Source organism: Trichomycterus rosablanca, chromosome 15, assembly GCF_030014385.1.
Source record: "Trichomycterus rosablanca isolate fTriRos1 chromosome 15, fTriRos1.hap1, whole genome shotgun sequence".
Lineage (NCBI taxonomy): Eukaryota > Metazoa > Chordata > Actinopteri > Siluriformes > Trichomycteridae > Trichomycterus > Trichomycterus rosablanca.
In genome coordinates, this window is record NC_086002.1 from 20,375,084 (window position 1) to 20,398,128 (window position 23,045).

Genomic DNA, 23,045 nt, shown 5'->3' on the forward strand with positions numbered 1-23,045 from the left:
ATTCTTATAGCGCATCCCTGCTCTGTTCAGTATTTATCAATAAACACGCATTTGATTTGTCCTAAAGCTGTCTCATCTATATATCTATCTAGATATATAATATTTATGTATTTGACGATAATATCAAATCGGTGTTGGTGTTGAATTGAATTATTGCAGCCAAACACAACGCAGCTTTTAATCATTTTGCATCGCCTTCCATTCAACTGCTTGAGTTGTTGTCCACCATCTACGTCACACGTGCGACGCCTGTGACAGATTCCGAAGACCGCGAGCGACGCAAAACAACAGAATTTTAAGCCGTATTCCTTGAATTTGTAAAAAAAAAAATGTTTTCTAACTATCAATAATCACAAGTTAGGAACTCAACTTTCGATGCATGTATGTGTTTAAAACTTCAATATTAGCTGGTGCTTAGCCTTTAATGTCACACAAGCTCGGTGCAAAACACGCAAGCTCACACAAGAACTTTTTCTTACAATACTTATTTTTTTTAAGGAAAATAGTTGTTGTGTGAAGCTTCCCAGCATGAATATTAATAAAAGTGCCTGTAAAAAATTTGGAACATGTAGCTTTGTCTTAGAAGTGTCTTTTTGTTATTACCTTATGGGATGAAAAAATATCAGATATATATCGTATATCGTTTAGCTCAAATATATTGAGATATAATTTTTGATCCATATCGCCCAGCACTATTATTAATACACTTTCATTTATTTAGGAATGTGAAATCAGATCAGTGCTGGTTGAGTTATTGACATACTAAGATAGTATTACTAGGGGTAAGGAGGAGCCCAGCTAGCAAGATAGATCTGGGCCGATTCCGGCTCCGGCAGTGTCGGCTGTCTGTCGGCTCGGCACCCAGCATCTGGCCCGATTATGGATGCATGTCGGCACTGTCGGCTAACTGAGACTCGGCGGAATTGCGGCACCCCGCATCTGGCCCGACTATGGCTGCATGTCGGCTGACTGAGACTCAAAGCAACTTTTTAAATCCAATATAATAGTTGTATATGTATGTGTAAAATTATTTTACAGTCGCTTGATTAGCTTGTTTGACTTGAACCAGATGTACGTACGCTAAGCCATGATAACTGTTTATAACAATGAGAACTGGCAAGTGATTTTTAACTATTACCCTAACGTTAATACATGGTGGTGTCAGATAGAATCAGTTCACTACTTCAATACGAAAGGTTCCCTGAACGCATGCGCGAGGAGCCTCGCGCGCTTAGTTCAGTTTAAATAAGAAATCCGTTATCTTTTACACTTATTCACTGAGGATTTCAAGGTAATGTTAACTGCTGCTCTTTAGGACTAAAAACTTACTAAAACATTATATTAAAAATACTGATATACTGCAGTAACAGAACAATACATATAATCAAATAATTTCATATTTTTGATTATTAATAAATATATTATAGCTATGTTTTAACGTTAGCCAAAAATGCTAGCTTGGCAGGTATGGTAAACTAACTATCTAGCCAGCTATACATAAATATGGCAGCAAAGGCTATCAAAATGAATTTAAAACATACACCTAAAGGAAACTTACACTGATATTATGAATACTATATAAACCATCAAACTATATAGCCAAGTTATATTACAAACATAATATTTTAAAACGATGACATTAGTTACCTATACCTACAGTTGTTTGGAGCTGGTGGTCCATCATTTTTGAGTAAGGGGTTTGATGTATATAAAAGTTTGATAACATTAGTTCCCTCTTCCTGGCAGTTGACAATATTATAACAACTTTTAGTCATTGGCTGGCATAAATAACCCAGGAAACATGTTTACAAAGACAAAGCACATTATCATGCATAAAGCACTTATTTACAAGTCTTTATGAAGTTCCTTGATTGAATGATTTAACTAATTAAGTGTTTATATTTCTGCAGTGACTTTTTGTGCACCTTTGAGTCCAGCTCACTCAGCCACCTTGGGTTATTTGTCCTACACTGATCTTGGTAAGATGTTTACAAAAGCTGCTTTTATCAACATACAGTTTGAAAGACATTTTCAGGATCGATTAGGGATAATGTATGCAAGCACTGTACATAACACTGCAAAATATTATAATCAAAAAGCACATTATCATGTCTAAAGCACATATTTCCAAGTTTGCACTTATGTTCTTCAGCCTACTAAAGGCACTGTTTATTCTGCTCAAGCACTGTTCTGGAAACATTTTCGTGATGCCACTCCTGCTGCCTGAGTGAATCAATAAACCATTTTAAACCAGGTAAACATATTTAAACTACAGTTACTTCTTTTCCATCATTAAGTGGAACTGAAAATTTTGAATAAGATCCACATTGATCTGTGAAAAATAGTTTTTGTTTTCATTCCAGAATTACAGACCAGTGTCAGGAGGTAGGAGATCAGCAGTCAATTATGGCAGGACAAAACATTTTTATAATAAATAAAAATACTTGAAATAAAATAAAAAAATGTATTTTGGTGTACATTTGTTTTTTTTTCTGTTACTGTTTTTAATTGTATTATTATTATTACTTATAATTATAATAAATTGTATATATATATATATATATATATATATATATATATATATTTACACATATATATATAACACAGTATTTTCATAGCAATAAGAAGCAAGAACAGTTGTAGTAGTCCCAGTGACCATTAAAGGTTACATATGGCTGGGGAAAGCCTTTTAGAAATCTACTGCAGGCCAGAACTGGGCCATATTTGGCCTTATAATGGCTGTTCTGGCTAGCAGGTGGTTAAGTGCTGGCTTATTGCTGGCAGTCATGGCTGGGATCCGGGCAGCCGTATACGGGCCACAATCTAACCGTCATTCATTTTGACACCGGGCCAGATCCGGCTGCTGGATGTGGGCCGACACAAAAGGTTCCGGCATGCCGGATACATTTTTTGCTAGCTGCGTCGTTGATGTTGTGTTGTTTCACTCTAGATGCTTGTTTATTTTGTTGTGTTTATTAGGATTTTAACGTCATGTTTTACACTTTGGTTACATTCATGACAGGAACGTAGTTACCCATTACACAAGTTTCTTCGGTTCACAAGGTTATATCAAACACAGTCATGGACAATTTAGTGTCTCCAGTTCACCTCACTTGCATGTCTTTGGACTGTGGGAGGAAACTGGAGCACCCGGAGGAAACCCACACGGACACGGGAAAGACATGCAAACTCCACACAGAAAGGACCCGGACCTCTTCACCTGGGGATCAAACCCAGGACCTTCTTGCTGTGAGGCGACAGTGCTACCCACTTAGCCACCATGCCATCCCACTCTAGATGCAAATGTACAAATAATATACACAATCAGACCTTTTTGTCTAATTGAGATGGGTCTTTGTTTTTGTATTTTATAATTTATTGTTGTAGCGCTGTTCCATGTTGAGTATATAAATAAAGCCATTTAAATAATAAACATATGATACGATATTTTTGTACATTAGTCATCGATTTTACATGTAATTTGGTAATAAATTAATTTAAGCAACAAAAAAATCTAGGGAGCCATTTGGAAGCCGAAAGAGCCGGCTCTTTTTAGTGAGCCGAGCCAAAAGAACCGGCTCTCTAAAAAGAGCCGAAATTCCCATCACTACTGAAAAACGTTGCGCGCATGCGCAGCAGGTGGAGCCGCTGAGGCACCCTCAAGCACGCTGGCTTATTATGACGTCATCTGTTGATTCTCCTGCTCTGTGTGAATAAGAAACTAAGCAGCAGCTTTTCTTCTGTTTCTACATTAAGATCATCACGCTTAACAGAGAAACACCTTTAACTTACAATACACAACACCATGTCTCCTTTACTTATTTTTAATCAGGTAAGATACAAATACATGTTATTTATTCATTCTTTTTTTAATGTTTAATTGTTACAAATTGTTAGTTTTTATAGTTTTAAAATAACATTTATTTTTTATTAAAACTAATACAGAATGAGGCTGCACGTATGTGCATGAATTTAAAATCTTGTTGTGTATGTGTTTATTGTTATTAGCAAAATAATAAAGTGCATCAGATAAAGTATGAAAAGGAGACAGCACTACAGAGGAGTAAGAAAGAAATCATGAACAGAAACTTAAATCACCTGTATAGATAATGAATCAGTGTAGAAGTGAAATGATTGAAACTGTAGTGTCCACTGTAGAGGTCGATATGCATTTGAAACATGGAAACCTGTGCTTGTATAAAAGAAAAAAAAAAGAAAAAAGAAAAAACATAAGTGATATTCTATATTTAACATCATTAATAAGAATCATCACTTAATCATTATTTTAATCTATTGTAGTTTATTGCTTTAATCCGTTAGTTGGTTAAAATGTATGGTTAAATAATACTAATACATACTAGTAATTGAAAGATCACTGGTTCAAGCCCCACTACTGCCAGGTTGCCACTGTTGGGCCCCTAATCAAGGCCTAGACCAGCCTTTCTCAACCGGGGTGCCGTCAAATATATTCTGATAGTGATGAGTCGTTCGCGAACGATCCGATTCTATTGAACGGCTCTTTAAAATGAACAAAAGGAACCGAGTTGCGTTTCTGGGAGCCGCTACATATATGGTTATTTCTGCACAGTTCGGCTGTAATCCACCCATTCCGCTTCCATCAGTAGAGGGAATTAATCATAATCGGAATCGGAATCGGGCTTTATTGGCCAAGTATGCTCACACATACAAGGAATTTGTTTTTGGTTACACAGATGCTTGCAGTGCACGAAAAATACAGTAAAGACAATCTTATTCACACAGCTCACTCTCTCCTTACACACACATTCATACCCGTAAACATAGAAAACATTTGTAAACATTTAGCATGTGCAATTTACATTGTAATTTTAAAAAGGTGCAGTTTTGTGCAATATAAAAACTACAGAAAATATAAAAATATATAAATAAGAAATGGAAGTAAAAGTGAAAATCCTGTGTATGCCATTACATAAATGAAATAGGTAGTTTTTGATGTGCAAGTGTCCCGAGTATTAACAGTACAGTAGTGTTCAATTGTTCATGAGCGTAATGGAGTTTGGAAAAAAGCTTCTCTGTAGCCTGGTCGTTCGGGTCTTCATGTGGCTGAAGCGTCGGTCTGATGGAAGGCACCGAAAGAGGTGATGGCCAGGGTGAGACGGGTCAGTGATGATTTTCTCTGCACGCTTCCTGGTTCTGAAAGCATGCAGGTCCAGCAGTGTGGGCAGCTTTACACCGATGGTCCTCTCTGCAGACTTGATGATGCGCTGCAGTCTCTTGGTGTCATGTTTTGTGATAGTGCTGCCCCACACTGTGATGGAAGTGGTGACGATGGACTCTATGATGGCTGTGTAGAACTGCACCATCAGCTCTTGGGGTAGGTTGAACTTCCTCAGCTGGTACAGGAAGTACATCCTCTGTTGAGCCCTCTTGATGATAGAGTTGATGTTGCTGTCCCACTTCAGGTCCTTGGAGATCGTTGTGCCCAGGAACTTGTAGGACTCCACAGCCATCACAGTTCTGTCTAGGATGGTGAGTGCTGGCAGGGTTGGGGGGCTCCTCCTGAAGTCCACGGTCATCTCCACTGTTTTTGCTGTGTTCAGCTCCAGATTGTTCTGACTGCTCCAGAGGACAACCTGATCAACCACCCGTCTATAAGCAGACTCATCACTGTCACTGATGAGACCAATGACTGTAGTGTCATCTGCAAACTTCAGGATTTTAACAGAGGAGTCCATGGAGGTACAGTCATTTGTGTACAGCGAGAAGAGCAGTGGGGAGAGTACACAACCCTGTGGGGCACCCGTGCTGATGGTTCGGGTCCCTGAAGTACACTTTCCCAGCCTCACCTGCTGTTTTCTGCCAGTAAGAAAGTAAGTTATCCACTGGCAGGTGGAGGCTGGTACGCTGAGTTCAGTCAGTTTGCTGTGTAATTGTCCTGGAATAATTGTGTTGAAGGCTGAGCTGAAGTCCAAGAACAGAATTCTTGCATAAGTTCCTGGGTGATCAAGGTGTTGGAGGATGAAGTGGAGACCCATGTTCACTGCATCGTCCACCGACCGGTTGGCCCGATAGGCAAATTGCAGGGGGTCTAGCAGGGGGTCCGTGATTTCCTTAATGTGGTTGAGAACCAGTCTTTCAAAGGACTTCATGACCACAGAGGTCAGGGCAACAGGTCTGTAGTCATTTAGTCCTGTGGTAGTTTTTGGGAATGGGTATTATTGTGGAGCATTTAAAACAGGACGGAACAACACACAGCTCCAGTGATCTGTTGAAGATCTTAGTGAAGACAGGTGCAAGTTGGTCTGCACAGGTCCTCAGGCAGGAGGGAGAGATTCCATCAGGACCTGGGGCCTTCTTGACTTTCTGTTTTTTAAAAAGTCTCAGCACGTCTTCCTCGCAGATCTTCAGGGCAGGCTGGATGGGTTGGATGGGTCTAATAAGACTAATAAGAGCTGTTTATTGTCGAAATTCAAATCCGAGAGCGGAGAGCGAGCAAGACACACACACACACACACACACACACACACAGACAGAGCGCGAGAGAGAGAGAGACTCAACTCAAACTCAAAAGAAGCTTTATTGGCAAGACAAATAAGGACATGTGTGCATCATCCCAGGCTCAGGTTTCACATTAAAAGTAAGTCACATTTACCCCTCCCTCCCTAAATGACACCTTATGGTGTGTGTGCGTGTGTGTTAGTAGTCCGAGGGATGCAGAGTGTACGTTTTTTAATACATTTTAGACTGGGGTGACTTGAGATTTTGCATACTTTTAAAGGGTGCCCTGACTGAAAAAAGGTTGAGAAACACTGGCCTAGACAGTACACTGTCAAAGTACATTGTATAAAAGTTTCTGCTAAATACCAAATATGTAAATGTAAATAAATATAATTTATAATTTTACAAATATATACCATTTCATGAACCCACTGGTTACTGGAAGAAACATCACAGGATCACAGTGGATTGTGGGTAATAGTGGATAGTGGCAATAAAGAGCATTATGTACCCCTTAACCCAGCACTGGTTCTGACAATTCAACAAGGTTTCTTTCAAAGAACATTGGTTAGAATCATACAGAAGAGACTTTCTTTAGTCAGTCCTCTAGACATCTTGTGGTTATGTAGAAAGACGTCCTAACCGTGAGACCTCACTAACATCTGTAATTTCTCCACTACTCTTCATCTTCCTCTTCTCATAATTCAATGTGTGTTCAGATGCTGTAAAAGAGATCAGACAAAATCAGATGTTTCAGTCACCCATCAGACTCAACACAATCAGAACCAGTATGAACGATGTGTACATGTGTATGTAATGTGTGCATGTGTGTGTAGTGTGTGCATGTGTGTGTAGTGTGTGCATGTGTGTAATGTGTGCATGTGTGTGTAATGTGTGTAATGTGTGCGTGTGTGTGTAATGTGTGCATGTGTGTGTAATGTGTGCATGTGTGTGTAATGTGTACATGTGTGTGTAATGTGTACATGTGTGCGTAATGTGTACATGTGTGTGTAATGTGTACATGTGTGTGTAATGTGTACATGTGTATGTAATGTGTGCATGTGTGTGTAATGTGTGCATGTGTGTGTAATGTGTACATGTGTGTAATGTGTACATGTGTGTGTATTGTGTGCATGTGTGTGTAATGTGTGCATGTGTATGTAATGTGTGCATGTGTGTGTAATGTGTGCATGTGTGTGTAATGTGTGCATGTGTGTGTAATGTGTGCATGTGTGTGTAGTGTGCATGTGTGTGTAATGTGCGCATGTGTGTGTAATGTGTGCATGTGTGTGTAATGTGAGCATGTGTGTGTAGTGTGCATGTGTATGTAATGTGTACATGTGTGTGTAATGTGTGCATGTGTATGTAATGTGTGCATGTGTGTGTAATGTGTGCATGTGTGTGTAATGTGTGCATGTGTGTGTAATGTGAGCATGTGTGTGTAGTGTGTGCATGTGTATGTAATGTGTACATGTGTGTGTAATGTGTGCATGTGTGTGTAGTGTGCATGTGTGTGTAATGTGTGCATGTGTGTGTAATGTGTGCATGTGTGTGTAATGTGTGCATGTGTGTGTAATGTGTGCATGTGTGTGTAATGTGAGCATATGTGTGTAGTGTGTGCATGTGTGTGTAATGTGTGCATGTGAGTGTAATGTGTGCATGTGTGTGTAATGTGTAATGTGTGCATGTGTATGTAATTTGTACATGTGTGTGTAATGTGTGCATGTGTGTGTAATGTGTAATGTGTGCATGTGTATGTAATGTGTACATGTGAGTGTAATGTGTACATGTGTATGTAATGTGTGCATGTGTGTGTAATGTGTGCATGTGTGTGTAATGTGTGCATGTGTGTGTAATGTGTGCATGTGTGTGTAATGTGTGCATGTGTATGTAATGTGTACATGTGTGTGTAATGTGTACATGTGTGTGTAATGTGTACATGTGTATGTAATGTGTGCATGTGTGTGTAATGTGTGCATGTGTGTGTAATGTGTGCATGTGTGTGTAATGTGTTCATGTGTATGTAATGTGTGCATGTGTGTGTAATGTGTGCATGTGTATGTAATGTGTGCATGTGTGTGTAATGTGTTCATGTGTATGTAATGTGTGCATGTGTATGTAATGTGTGCATGTGTATGTAATGTGTTCATGTGTGTGTAATGTGTGCATGTGTGTGTAATGTGTACATGTGTGTGTAATGTGTACATGTGTGTGTAATGTGTGCATGTGTATGTAATGTGTGCATGTGTATGTAATGTGTGCATGTGTGTGTAATGTGTACATGTGTGTGTAATGTGTGTGTAATGTGTACATGTGTGTGTAATGTGTGCATGTGTATGTAATGTGTGCATGTGTATGTAATGTGTGCATGTGTGTGTAATGTGTACATGTGTGTGTAATGTGTGTGTAATGTGTGCATGTGTGTGTAATGTGTGCATGTGTGTGTAATGTGTGCATGTGTGTGTAATGTGTACATGTGTGTGTAATGTGTACATGTGTGTGTAATGTGTACATGTGTGTGTAATGTGTGCATGTGTGTGTAATGTGTGCATGTGTGTGTGTAATGTGTACATGTGTGTGTAATGTGTGCATGTGTGTGTAATGTGTACATGTGTGTGTAATGTGTACATGTGTGTGTAATGTGTACATGTGTGTGTAATGTGTTCATGTGTGTGTAATGTGTGCATGTGTGTGTAATGTGTGCATGTGTGTGTAATGTGTACATGTGTGTGTAATGTGTACATGTGTATGTAATGTGTGCATGTGTGTGTAATGTGTGCATGTGTGTGTAATGTGTACATGTGTGTGTAATGTGTTCATGTGTGTGTAATGTGTGCATGTGTGTGTAATGTGTGCATGTGTGTGTAATGTGTACATGTGTGTGTAATGTGTGCATGTGTGTGTAATGTGTGCATGTGTATGTAATGTGTGCATGTGTGTGTAATGTGTTCATATGTGTGTGTAATGTGTGCATGTGTGTGTAATGTGCTCATGTGTGTGTAATGTGTGCATGTGTGTGTAATGTGTGCATGTGTGTGTAATGTGTACATGTGTGTGTAATGTGTGCATGTGTATGTAGTGTGTGCATGTGTATGTAATGTGCATGTGTGTGTAATGTGTACATGTGTATGTAATGTGTACATGTGTATGTAATGTGTGCATGTGTGTGTAATGTGTGCATGTGTATGTAATGTGCATGTGTGTGTAATGTGTACATGTGTGTGTAATGTGCGCATGTGTGTGTAATGTGTGCATGTGTATGTAATGTGCATGTGTGTGTAATGTGTACATGTGTGTGTAATGTGTGCATGTGTGTGTAATGTGTGCATGTGTATGTAATGTGCATGTGTGTGTAATGTGTACATGTGTGTGTAATGTGTGAATGTGTGTGTAATGTGTAGATGTGTGTGTAATGTGTGCATGTGTGTGTAATGTGTGCATGTGTATGTAATGTGCATGTGTGTGTAATGTGTACATGTGTGTGTAATGTGTACATGTGTGTGTAATGTGTGAATGTGTGTGTAATGTGTAGATGTGTGTGTAATGTGTGCATGTGTGTGTAATGTGTGCATGTGTATGTAATGTGTACATGTGTGTGTAATGTGTACATGTGTATGTAATGTGTGCATATGTGTAATGTGTACATGTGTGTGTAATGTGTGCATGTGTATGTAATTTGTACATGTGTATGTAATGTGTGCATGTGTGTGTAATGTGTAATGTGTGCATGTGTATGTAATTTGTACATCTGTGTGTAATGTGTGCATGTGTGTGTAATGTGTAATGTGTACATGTGTGTGTAGTGTGCATGTGTGTGTAATGTGTACATGTGTGTGTAATGTGTGCATGTGTGTGTAATGTGTGCATGTGTGTGTAATGTGTGCATGTGTGTGTAATGTGTGCATGTGTGTGTAATGTGTGCGTGTGTGTGTGTGTGTTTAGTTGTATTTGTGTATAAATCAACAGTAACTCACTCTAGTTTCCCCAGGTTACATTGTGGATCCTCCTGTAGATCTTTGAGCAGTTTTACTCCTGATTCTCCTGGATTATTGAGGTTCAGATACAGTTCTCTCAGATGTGATGATGGATTTGATTTCAGAGCTGAAGCCAGAGCAGTAAAACCTTCATCTGTAATACTGCAGCTCCACAACCTGCAGAAGAAAATCATTTAATAAAAATCATACATCATCTTCTCCCACCTCCTCCTCCATCTCCATTCAGATCCACAACCAGACATCATCACTGAGAAATCTTCAACATGTAAAACTATTCTATTATATTAATGATAAAGTGTTTTATCTTGTGTGGGGAAACGAGTAAAATATGAAACTCCTACACACATCAATAACAGTTTCTGTATGAATGATCTTCTGTATCTACAGTGTGAAAGTGAAGATCTTACTTCAGTATCTCCAGTTTACAGTGTGGATTCTCCAGTCCAGCAGAGAGCAGCTTCACTCCTGAATCCTTCAGTTTATTGTTATTCAGGTCCAGATGTTTCAGACTGGAGGAGTTTAAACTGAGAACTGAGGACAGAACTTCACAACTTTCCTCTGTTAGATTACAATTACACAACCTGGAGAGAAATAATCAGATCAATCAGAGAAATGAAAGACGTCACCCTGCAGCAGTAGGTGGAATCCATGTAGCAAATCTGATAATATTACCCAGACTGCATTGCAGATAAAAGTGAAAGCAGTTGAATTGATGATGCTGAATCAGTAATCGTTCCAACAACTTGTTAGCTGGTAGATCATTTAGCAACAATCACACTACAACATCTACACATTCAAAACCAAAAATCCTCCCAAACACCAACTAATGGAACCTGAGATTTCAGTTCTAGTTTAATTAATGATGCTTCATAATCACACAGGAGTCTGAATCATTATCAGATGTTTTCATAGTGGTGTTTAAAGTAATATATCAGGATGGTGGGTGGAGCAGCTGGTAGAGCGAGTACTGCAATGCAACACAGTTCCTGAGCTCCTAGGTTTAATTATCTTTTTTTGTTATTGTCTATGTAGAGTTTTATATGTTCCCCCAATAGTTCCCAGCATTTTATGGTTTGTTTTTTTCTGAACATAAAAACATTCGAGGGTAAATTAGCTACTCTAAGTGGCTCCTGGTGTGAGTTATTGTATCTAAAAGTGTGTGTGTGTGTGTGCACATGAAAGAAGACACACTTCCTGGTTTTAAGTGGTGTGGCTCTTATGGGAAAAGCTCATTTTCCACCAGGTTGCACCACATGAACCCCCTGTGATATCAGAAGCTAAAGTTGAACAAAGTGAAATTTATGATGATGTAACATGAACTGTCAGAGTTGTGATGTAAACACTTTTTTCCAACATGGCCGAACAATCCAACAAATAATAATGTAGAATTTGTATGTTAATTCTAACAGTAAATCAGGTGAACGAGTTTCTCCTCTCAGAAACCTACTGCCTGATGCACATGAAAACAGCATCACTCCAGGGTGTGTTTCTACTATACTCGGATTGTTTCCCACCACGCCCCTGACCAGGATGAAGTGGTTAATGTAACTGAATGAGTCCTGATGTATAAAACTTTGTAATCATTAAAAACGTGATTTGATTTTAGAACATCAAACCCCCCAGCTATTCAGATCTAACTGAAGCACAACTGATGATTTCTGGTTAAAACTGATTTACTGGTCGTTACTGGCTTGTTACTAAAATATTGCTGTTACCTCTGTGAATGTTGCTAACTAAAAAGCTAATCCACAAAATTCATTTTATTCCTGTATAGAGGAACACTGAGAAGATAAAAATAACAGTTATTACTGAATCACATTTTTCTTCATCCATGATAAATTCCTACAGCAGGTTCAACACCAGAAACTCAGGTGCTGCTAGTTTAGGATCTAATCTCAGGTAAGTTAGTGAGCTACAGTAAAGAAACAATTATGATAGGATGTGATGATGTATGAAGACTCCAAAGAGTCCCAAACAAACCATCTACCAAGTTTCAGCTTTTATTAAAATGATGCTTCAGAGTGAAACAGATCTTCTGTATCTACAGTGTGAAAGTGAAGATCTTACCCCAGTATCTCCAGTTTACAGTGTGGATTCTCCAGTCCAGCAGAGAGCAGCTTCACTCCTGAATCCTTCAGTTTATTGTTACTCAGGTTCAGATGTTTCAGACTGGAGGAGTTTAAACTGAGGACAGAACTTCACAACTTTCCTCTGTTAGATCACAACCCCACAACCTGGAGAGAAATAATCAGATCAATCAGAGAAAGTAGCAGATCTGATATTATTACCCAGAATGCATTGCAGATGAAAGTGATAATGCTGAATCTGCAGTTGTTCCAAAGTGAGTGTAAAATGTGATTTCAGACTTAAAATGGATTCCACATTTTAAAGGCTTTTACAGTTCAAATTTTGAATCTTCAGTAGATCTTTGTTAGCTGGTAGATCATTTAGCAACAATCACACTACAACATCTACACAATCAAAACCAAAAACACCAACTAATGAAACCTGGGATTTCAGTTCTAGTTTAATTAATGATGCTTCATAATCACACAGGAGTCCGAATCATTATCAGATGTTTTCATAGTGGTGTTCAAACACCTAATATATCAGGATGGTGGGTGGAGCAGCTGGTAGAGCGAGAACTGCAATGCAACACAGTTCCTGAGCTCCTAGGTTCAATTATCTGGTTACTGTCTGTGAAGAGTTTTTGTATGTTCTCCCAATAGTTCCCTGCATTTTATGTTTTGTTTTTTTCTGAACATAAAAACATTCGAGGGTAAATTAGCTACTCTAAGTGGCTCCTGGTGTGAGTTATTGTACCTAAAAGTGTGTGTACATGAAAGAAGACACACTTCCTGGTTTTAAGTGGTGTGGCTCTTATGGGAAAAGCTAATTTCCCACCAGGTTGCACCACATGAACCCCCTGTGTTATCAGAAGCTAAAGTTGGACAAAGTGAAATTTATGATGATGTAACATGAATTGTCAGAGTTGTGATGTAAACCAGACATCATCACTGAGAAATCTTCAACATGTAAAACTATTCTATTATATTAATGATAAAGTGTTTTATCTTGTGTGGGGAAAATGAGTAAAATATGAAACTCCTACACACATCAATAACAGTTTCTGTATGAATGATCTTCTGTATCTACAGTGTGAAAGTGAAGATCTTACCCCAGTATCTCCAGTTTACAGTGTGGATTCTCCAGTCCAGCAGAGAGCAGCTTCACTCCTGAATCCTTCAGGTTATTGTTACCCAGGATCAGATGTTTCAGACTGGAGGAGTTTAAACTGAGAACTGAGGACAGAACTTCACAACTTTCCTCTGTTAGATCACACCCCCTCAACCTGGAGAGAAATAATCAGATCAATCAGAGAAATGAAAGACGTCACCCTGCACCAGTAGGTGGAATCCATGTAGCAAATCTGATAATATTACCCAGACTGCATTGCAGATAAAAGTGAAAGCAGTTGAATTGATGATGCTGAATCAGTAATCGTTCCAACAACTTGTTAGCTGGTAGATCATTTAGCAACAATCACACTGCAACATCTACACATTCAAAACCAAAAACCCTCCAAACACCAACTAATGGAACCTGAGATTTCAGTTCTAGTTTAATTAATGATGCTTCATAATCACACAGGAGTCTGAATCATTATCAGATGTTTTCATAGTGGTGTTTAAAGTAATATATCAGGATGGTGGGTGGAGCAGCTGGTAGAGCGAGTACTGCAATGCAACACAGTTCCTGAGCTCCTAGGTTTAATTATCTTTTTTTGTTATTGTCTATGTAGAGTTTTATATGTTCCCCCAATAGTTCCCAGCATTTTATGGTTTGTTTTTTTCTGAACATAAAAACATTTGAGGGTAAATTAGCTACTCTAAGTGGCTCCTGGTGTGAGTTATTGTACCTAAAAGTGTGTGCACATGAAAGAAGACACACGTCCTGGTTTTAAGTGGTGTGGCTCTTATGGGAAAAGTTAATTTTCCACCAGGTTGCACCACATGAACCCCCTGTGATATCAGAAGCTAAAGTTGAACAAAGTGAAATTTATGATGATGTAACATGAACTGTCTGAGTTGTGATGTAAACACTTTTTTCCAACATGGCCGAACAATCCAACAAATAATAATGTAGAATTTGTATGTTAATTCTAACAGTAAATCAGGTGAATGAGTTTCACCTCTCAGAAACCTACTGCCTGATGTGCACATGAAAACAGCATCACTCCAGGGTGTGTTTCTACTATACTCGGATTGTTTCCCACCACGCCCCTGACCAGGATGAAGTGGTTAATGTAACTGAATGAGTCCTGATGTATAAAACTTTGTAATCATTAAAAACGTGATTTGATTTTAGAACATCAAACCCCCAGCTATTCAGATCTAACTGAAGCACAACTGATGATTTCTGGTTAAAACTGATTTACTGGTCGTTACTGGCTTGTTACTAAAATATTGCTGTTACCTCTGTGAATGTTGCTAACTAAAAAGCTAATCCACAAAATTCATTTTATTCCTGTATAGAGGAACAATGAGAAGATAAAAATAACAGTTATTACTGAATCACATTTTTCTTCATCCATGTTAAATTCCTACAGCAGGTTCAGCACCAGAAACTCAGGTGCTGCTAGTTTAGGATCTAATCTCAGGTAAGTTAGTGAGCTACAGTAAAGAAACAATCATGATAGGATGTGATGATGTATGAAGACTCCAAAGAGTCCCAAACAAACCATCTACCAAGGTTCAGCTTTTATTAAAATGATGCTTCAGAGTGAAACAGATCTTCTGTATCTACAGTGTGAAAGTGAAGATCTTACCCCAGTATCTCCAGTTTACAGTGTGGATTCTCCAGTCCAGCAGAGAGCAGCTTCACTCCTGAATCCTTCAGTTTATTGTTATTCAGGTTCAGATGTTTCAGACTGGAGGAGTTTAAACTGAAAACTGAGGACAGAACTTCACAACTTTCCTCTGTTAGATTACACTCCCTCAACCTGGAGAGAAATAATCAGATCAATCAGAGAAAGTAGCAGATCTGATATTATTACCCAGAATGCATTGCAGATGAAAGTGAAAGCTGTTCAACTGATGATGCTGAATCTGGAATTGTTCCAAAGTGAGTGTAAAATGTGATTTCAGACTTAAAATGGATTCCACATTTTAAATGCACTTTCACAGTTCAAATGTGGGATCTTCAGTAGATCTAGTGATGTTAAACTCCTAATTTATCAGGATGGTGGGTGGAGCAGCTGGTAGAGCAAGTACTGCACTGCAACACAGTTCCTGAGCTCCTAGGTTTAATGATCTGGTTATTGTCTGTGAAGAGTTTTGTATGTTCTCCCAATAGTTCCCTGCATTTTATGTTTTTTTTTCTGAACATAAAAACATTCGAGGGTAAATTAGCTACTCTAAGTGGCTCCTGGTGTGAGTTATTGTATCCAAAAGTGTGTGTGTGTGTGTGCACATAAAAGAAGACACACAGCCTGGTTTGCTTCAGAGTGAAACAGATCTTCTGTATCTACAGTGTAAAAGTGAAGATCTTACTCCAGTATCTCCAGTTTACAGTGTGGATTCTCCAGTCCAGCAGAGAGCAGCTTCACTCCTGAATCCTTCAGTTTATTGTTACTCAGGTTCAGATGTTTCAGACTGGAGGAGTTTAAACTGAGAACTGAGGACAGAACTTCACAACTTTTCTCTGTTAGATTACAATCCCACAACCTGGAGAGAAATAATCAGATCAATCAGAGAAATGAAAGGTAGGTGAAATACAAGTAGCAGATCTGATAATATTACCCAGACTGCAGTGCAGATGAAGGTGAAAGCAGTTGAATTGATGATGCTAAATCAGTAATCATTCCAACAGCTTGTTAGCTGGTAGATCATTTAGCAACAATCACACTATGACATCTACACACTTAAAACCAAAAATCCTCCCAAACACCAACTAATGGAACCTGGGATTTCAGTTCTAGTTTAATTAATGATGCTTCATAATCACACAGGAGTCTGAATCATTATCAGATGTTTTCATAGTGGTGTTCAAACACCTAATATATCAGGATGGTGGGTGGAGCAGCTGGTAGAGCGAGTACTGCAATGCAACACAGTTCCTGAGCTCCTAGGTTCAATTATCTGGTTATTGTCTGTGAAGAGTTTTGTATGTTCTCTCAATAGTTCCCTGCGTTTTATGTTTTTTTTCTGAACATAAAAACATTCGAGGGCAAATTAGCTACTCTAAGTGGCTCCTGGTGTGAGTTATTGTATCTAAAAGTGTGTGTACATGAAAGAAGACACACGTCCTGGTTTTAAGTGGTGTGGCTCTTATGGGAAAAGTTCATTTCCCACCAGGTTGCACCACATGAACCCCCTGTGATATCAGAAGCTAAAATTGAACAAAGTGAAATTTATGATGATGTAACATGAACTGTCTGAGTTGTGATGTAAACACTTTTTCCAACATGGCCGAACAATCCAACAAATAATAATGTAGAATTTGTATGTTAATTCTAACAGTAAATCAGGTGAATGAGTTTCACCTCTCAGAAACCTACTGCCTGATGTGCACATGAAAACAGCATCACTCCAGGGTGTGTTTCTACTATACTCGGATTGTTTCCCACCACGCCCCTGACCAGGATGAAGTGGTTAATGTAACTGAATGAGTCCTGATGTATAAAACTTTGTAATCATTAAAAACCTGATTTGATTTTAGAACATCAAACCCCCCAGCTATTCAGATCTAACTGAAGCACAACTGATGATTTCTGGTTAAAACTGATTTACTGGTCGTTACTGGCTTGTTACTAAAATATTGCTGTTACCTCTGTGAATGTTGCTAACTAAAAAGCTAATACACAAAATTCATTTTATTCCTGTATAGAAGAACACTGAGAAGATAAAAATAGCAGTTATTACTGAATCACATTTTTCTTCATCCATGATAAATTCCTACAGCAGGTTCAACACCAGAAACTCAGGTGCTGCTAGTTTAGGATCTAATCTCAGGTAAGTTAGTGAGCTACAGTAAAGAAACAATTATGATAGGATGTGATGATGTATGAAGACTCCAAAGAGTCCCAAACAAACCATCTACCAAGGTTCAGCTTTTATTAAAATGATGCTTCAGAGTGAAACAGATCTTCTGTATCTACAGTGTGAAAGTGAAGATCTTACTCCAGTATCTCCAGTTTACAGTGTGGATTCTCCAGTCCAGCAGAGAGCAGCTTCACTCCTAAATCCTTCAGGTTATTGTTACCCAGGTTCAGATGTTTCAGACTGGAGGAGTTTAAACTGAGAACTGAGGACAGAACTAAACAACTTTCCTCTGTTAGTTTACAACACCTCAACCTGGAGAGAAATAATCAGATCAATCAGAGAAATGAAAGACGTCACCCTGCAGCAGTAGGTAGAATCCAAGAAGGAGATCTGATAGTATTACCCAGACTGCAGTGCAGATGAAAGTGAAAGCAACTGAGTTGATGATTCGGAACGTGTGTGTCACCCTGAGATGGTTTATTTGTTTACGCTGATTGTTTCCCAGGATGAAGTGATTAGTGTAAATGAATGAATGTGTATAAAACTTTGTAAATAATTGTATACTTTTTTAAATTTATCCTTCGGGATTAATAAAGTATCTATCTAAAAGTGAAAATCTTACTCCAGTATCTCCAGTTTACAGTGTGGATTCTCCAGTCCAGCAGAGAGCAGCTTCACTCCTAAATCCTTCAGTTTATTGTTATTCAGGTCCAGATGTTTCAGACTGGAGGAGTTTATCAATCAGAGAAAGTAGCAGATCTGATATTATTACCCAGAATGCATTGCAGATGAAAGTGATAATGCTGAATCTGCAGTTGTTCCAAAGTGAGTGTAAAATGTGATTTCAGACTTAAAATGGATTCCACATTTTAAAGGCTTTTACAGTTCAAATTTTGAATCTTCAGTAGATCTTTGTTAGCTGGTAGATCATTTAGCAACAATCACACTACAACATCTACACAATCAAAACCAAAAACCCTCCAAACACCAACTAATGAAACCTGGGATTTCAGTTCTAGTTTAATTAATGATGCTTCATAATCACACAGGAGTCCGAATCATTATCAGATGTTTTCATAGTGGTGTTCAAACACCTAATATATCAGGATGGTGGGTGGAGCAGCTGGTAGAGCGAGAACTGCAATGCAACACAGTTCCTGAGCTCCTAGGTTCAATTATCTGGTTACTGTCTGTGAAGAGTTTTTGTATGTTCTCCCAATAGTTCCCTGCATTTTATGTTTTGTTTTTTTCTGAACATAAAAACATTCGAGGGTAAATTAGCTACTCTAAGTGGCTCCTGGTGTGAGTTATTGTACCTAAAAGTGTGTGTACATGAAAGAAGACACACTTCCTGGTTTTAAGTGGTGTGGCTCTTATGGGAAAAGCTAATTTCCCACCAGGTTGCACCACATGAACCCCCTGTGTTATCAGAAGCTAAAGTTGGACAAAGTGAAATTTATGATGATGTAACATGAATTGTCAGAGTTGTGATGTAAACCAGACATCATCACTGAGAAATCTTCAACATGTAAAACTATTCTATTATATTAATGATAAAGTGTTTTATCTTGTGTGGGGAAAATGAGTAAAATATGAAACTCCTACACACATCAATAACAGTTTCTGTATGAATGATCTTCTGTATCTACAGTGTGAAAGTGAAGATCTTACCCCAGTATCTCCAGTTTACAGTGTGGATTCTCCAGTCCAGCAGAGAGCAGCTTCACTCCTGAATCCTTCAGGTTATTGTTACCCAGGATCAGATGTTTCAGACTGGAGGAGTTTAAACTGAGAACTGAGGACAGAACTTCACAACTTTCCTCTGTTAGATCACACCCCCTCAACCTGGAGAGAAATAATCAGATCAATCAGAGAAATGAAAGACGTCACCCTGCACCAGTAGGTGGAATCCATGTAGCAAATCTGATAATATTACCCAGACTGCATTGCAGATAAAAGTGAAAGCAGTTGAATTGATGATGCTGAATCAGTAATCGTTCCAACAACTTGTTAGCTGGTAGATCATTTAGCAACAATCACACTGCAACATCTACACATTCAAAACCAAAAACCCTCCAAACACCAACTAATGGAACCTGAGATTTCAGTTCTAGTTTAATTAATGATGCTTCATAATCACACAGGAGTCTGAATCATTATCAGATGTTTTCATAGTGGTGTTTAAAGTAATATATCAGGATGGTGGGTGGAGCAGCTGGTAGAGCGAGTACTGCAATGCAACACAGTTCCTGAGCTCCTAGGTTTAATTATCTTTTTTTGTTATTGTCTATGTAGAGTTTTATATGTTCCCCCAATAGTTCCCAGCATTTTATGGTTTGTTTTTTTCTGAACATAAAAACATTTGAGGGTAAATTAGCTACTCTAAGTGGCTCCTGGTGTGAGTTATTGTACCTAAAAGTGTGTGCACATGAAAGAAGACACACGTCCTGGTTTTAAGTGGTGTGGCTCTTATGGGAAAAGTTAATTTTCCACCAGGTTGCACCACATGAACCCCCTGTGATATCAGAAGCTAAAGTTGAACAAAGTGAAATTTATGATGATGTAACATGAACTGTCTGAGTTGTGATGTAAACACTTTTTTCCAACATGGCCGAACAATCCAACAAATAATAATGTAGAATTTGTATGTTAATTCTAACAGTAAATCAGGTGAATGAGTTTCACCTCTCAGAAACCTACTGCCTGATGTGCACATGAAAACAGCATCACTCCAGGGTGTGTTTCTACTATACTCGGATTGTTTCCCACCACGCCCCTGACCAGGATGAAGTGGTTAATGTAACTGAATGAGTCCTGATGTATAAAACTTTGTAATCATTAAAAACGTGATTTGATTTTAGAACATCAAACCCCCAGCTATTCAGATCTAACTGAAGCACAACTGATGATTTCTGGTTAAAACTGATTTACTGGTCGTTACTGGCTTGTTACTAAAATATTGCTGTTACCTCTGTGAATGTTGCTAACTAAAAAGCTAATCCACAAAATTCATTTTATTCCTGTATAGAGGAACAATGAGAAGATAAAAATAACAGTTATTACTGAATCACATTTTTCTTCATCCATGTTAAATTCCTACAGCAGGTTCAGCACCAGAAACTCAGGTGCTGCTAGTTTAGGATCTAATCTCAGGTAAGTTAGTGAGCTACAGTAAAGAAACAATCATGATAGGATGTGATGATGTATGAAGACTCCAAAGAGTCCCAAACAAACCATCTACCAAGGTTCAGCTTTTATTAAAATGATGCTTCAGAGTGAAACAGATCTTCTGTATCTACAGTGTGAAAGTGAAGATCTTACCCCAGTATCTCCAGTTTACAGTGTGGATTCTCCAGTCCAGCAGAGAGCAGCTTCACTCCTGAATCCTTCAGTTTATTGTTATTCAGGTTCAGATGTTTCAGACTGGAGGAGTTTAAACTGAAAACTGAGGACAGAACTTCACAACTTTCCTCTGTTAGATTACACTCCCTCAACCTGGAGAGAAATAATCAGATCAATCAGAGAAAGTAGCAGATCTGATATTATTACCCAGAATGCATTGCAGATGAAAGTGAAAGCTGTTCAACTGATGATGCTGAATCTGGAATTGTTCCAAAGTGAGTGTAAAATGTGATTTCAGACTTAAAATGGATTCCACATTTTAAATGCACTTTCACAGTTCAAATGTGGGATCTTCAGTAGATCTAGTGATGTTAAACTCCTAATTTATCAGGATGGTGGGTGGAGCAGCTGGTAGAGCAAGTACTGCACTGCAACACAGTTCCTGAGCTCCTAGGTTTAATGATCTGGTTATTGTCTGTGAAGAGTTTTGTATGTTCTCCCAATAGTTCCCTGCATTTTATGTTTTTTTTTCTGAACATAAAAACATTCGAGGGTAAATTAGCTACTCTAAGTGGCTCCTGGTGTGAGTTATTGTATCCAAAAGTGTGTGTGTGTGTGTGCACATAAAAGAAGACACACAGCCTGGTTTGCTTCAGAGTGAAACAGATCTTCTGTATCTACAGTGTAAAAGTGAAGATCTTACTCCAGTATCTCCAGTTTACAGTGTGGATTCTCCAGTCCAGCAGAGAGCAGCTTCACTCCTGAATCCTTCAGTTTATTGTTACTCAGGTTCAGATGTTTCAGACTGGAGGAGTTTAAACTGAGAACTGAGGACAGAACTTCACAACTTTTCTCTGTTAGATTACAATCCCACAACCTGGAGAGAAATAATCAGATCAATCAGAGAAATGAAAGGTAGGTGAAATACAAGTAGCAGATCTGATAATATTACCCAGACTGCAGTGCAGATGAAGGTGAAAGCAGTTGAATTGATGATGCTAAATCAGTAATCATTCCAACAGCTTGTTAGCTGGTAGATCATTTAGCAACAATCACACTATGACATCTACACACTTAAAACCAAAAATCCTCCCAAACACCAACTAATGGAACCTGGGATTTCAGTTCTAGTTTAATTAATGATGCTTCATAATCACACAGGAGTCTGAATCATTATCAGATGTTTTCATAGTGGTGTTCAAACACCTAATATATCAGGATGGTGGGTGGAGCAGCTGGTAGAGCGAGTACTGCAATGCAACACAGTTCCTGAGCTCCTAGGTTCAATTATCTGGTTATTGTCTGTGAAGAGTTTTGTATGTTCTCTCAATAGTTCCCTGCGTTTTATGTTTTTTTTCTGAACATAAAAACATTCGAGGGCAAATTAGCTACTCTAAGTGGCTCCTGGTGTGAGTTATTGTATCTAAAAGTGTGTGTACATGAAAGAAGACACACGTCCTGGTTTTAAGTGGTGTGGCTCTTATGGGAAAAGTTCATTTCCCACCAGGTTGCACCACATGAACCCCCTGTGATATCAGAAGCTAAAATTGAACAAAGTGAAATTTATGATGATGTAACATGAACTGTCTGAGTTGTGATGTAAACACTTTTTCCAACATGGCCGAACAATCCAACAAATAATAATGTAGAATTTGTATGTTAATTCTAACAGTAAATCAGGTGAATGAGTTTCACCTCTCAGAAACCTACTGCCTGATGTGCACATGAAAACAGCATCACTCCAGGGTGTGTTTCTACTATACTCGGATTGTTTCCCACCACGCCCCTGACCAGGATGAAGTGGTTAATGTAACTGAATGAGTCCTGATGTATAAAACTTTGTAATCATTAAAAACCTGATTTGATTTTAGAACATCAAACCCCCCAGCTATTCAGATCTAACTGAAGCACAACTGATGATTTCTGGTTAAAACTGATTTACTGGTCGTTACTGGCTTGTTACTAAAATATTGCTGTTACCTCTGTGAATGTTGCTAACTAAAAAGCTAATACACAAAATTCATTTTATTCCTGTATAGAAGAACACTGAGAAGATAAAAATAGCAGTTATTACTGAATCACATTTTTCTTCATCCATGATAAATTCCTACAGCAGGTTCAACACCAGAAACTCAGGTGCTGCTAGTTTAGGATCTAATCTCAGGTAAGTTAGTGAGCTACAGTAAAG

General features: G+C 38.5%; 1 protein-coding gene across 1 annotated transcript in view; it reads right to left on the bottom strand.

Annotated features, from left to right (window-relative positions):
• Positions 1-6,537: 6,537 nt before the first annotated feature.
• The window catches only part of LOC134328358 (NACHT, LRR and PYD domains-containing protein 3-like), a 44,844-nt gene continuing 28,336 nt past the window's right edge, over positions 6,538-23,045 (bottom strand). The window contains exons 7-9 of the mRNA XM_063009461.1: positions 10,880-11,053; positions 10,452-10,628; positions 6,538-7,199 (exon numbers count right to left, since the gene is read on the bottom strand). Coding sequence (XP_062865531.1) covers positions 7,193-7,199; positions 10,452-10,628; positions 10,880-11,053 — 358 coding nt within the window. The 3' untranslated portion in view covers positions 6,538-7,192. The remainder of the gene's footprint in view (positions 7,200-10,451; positions 10,629-10,879; positions 11,054-23,045) is intronic.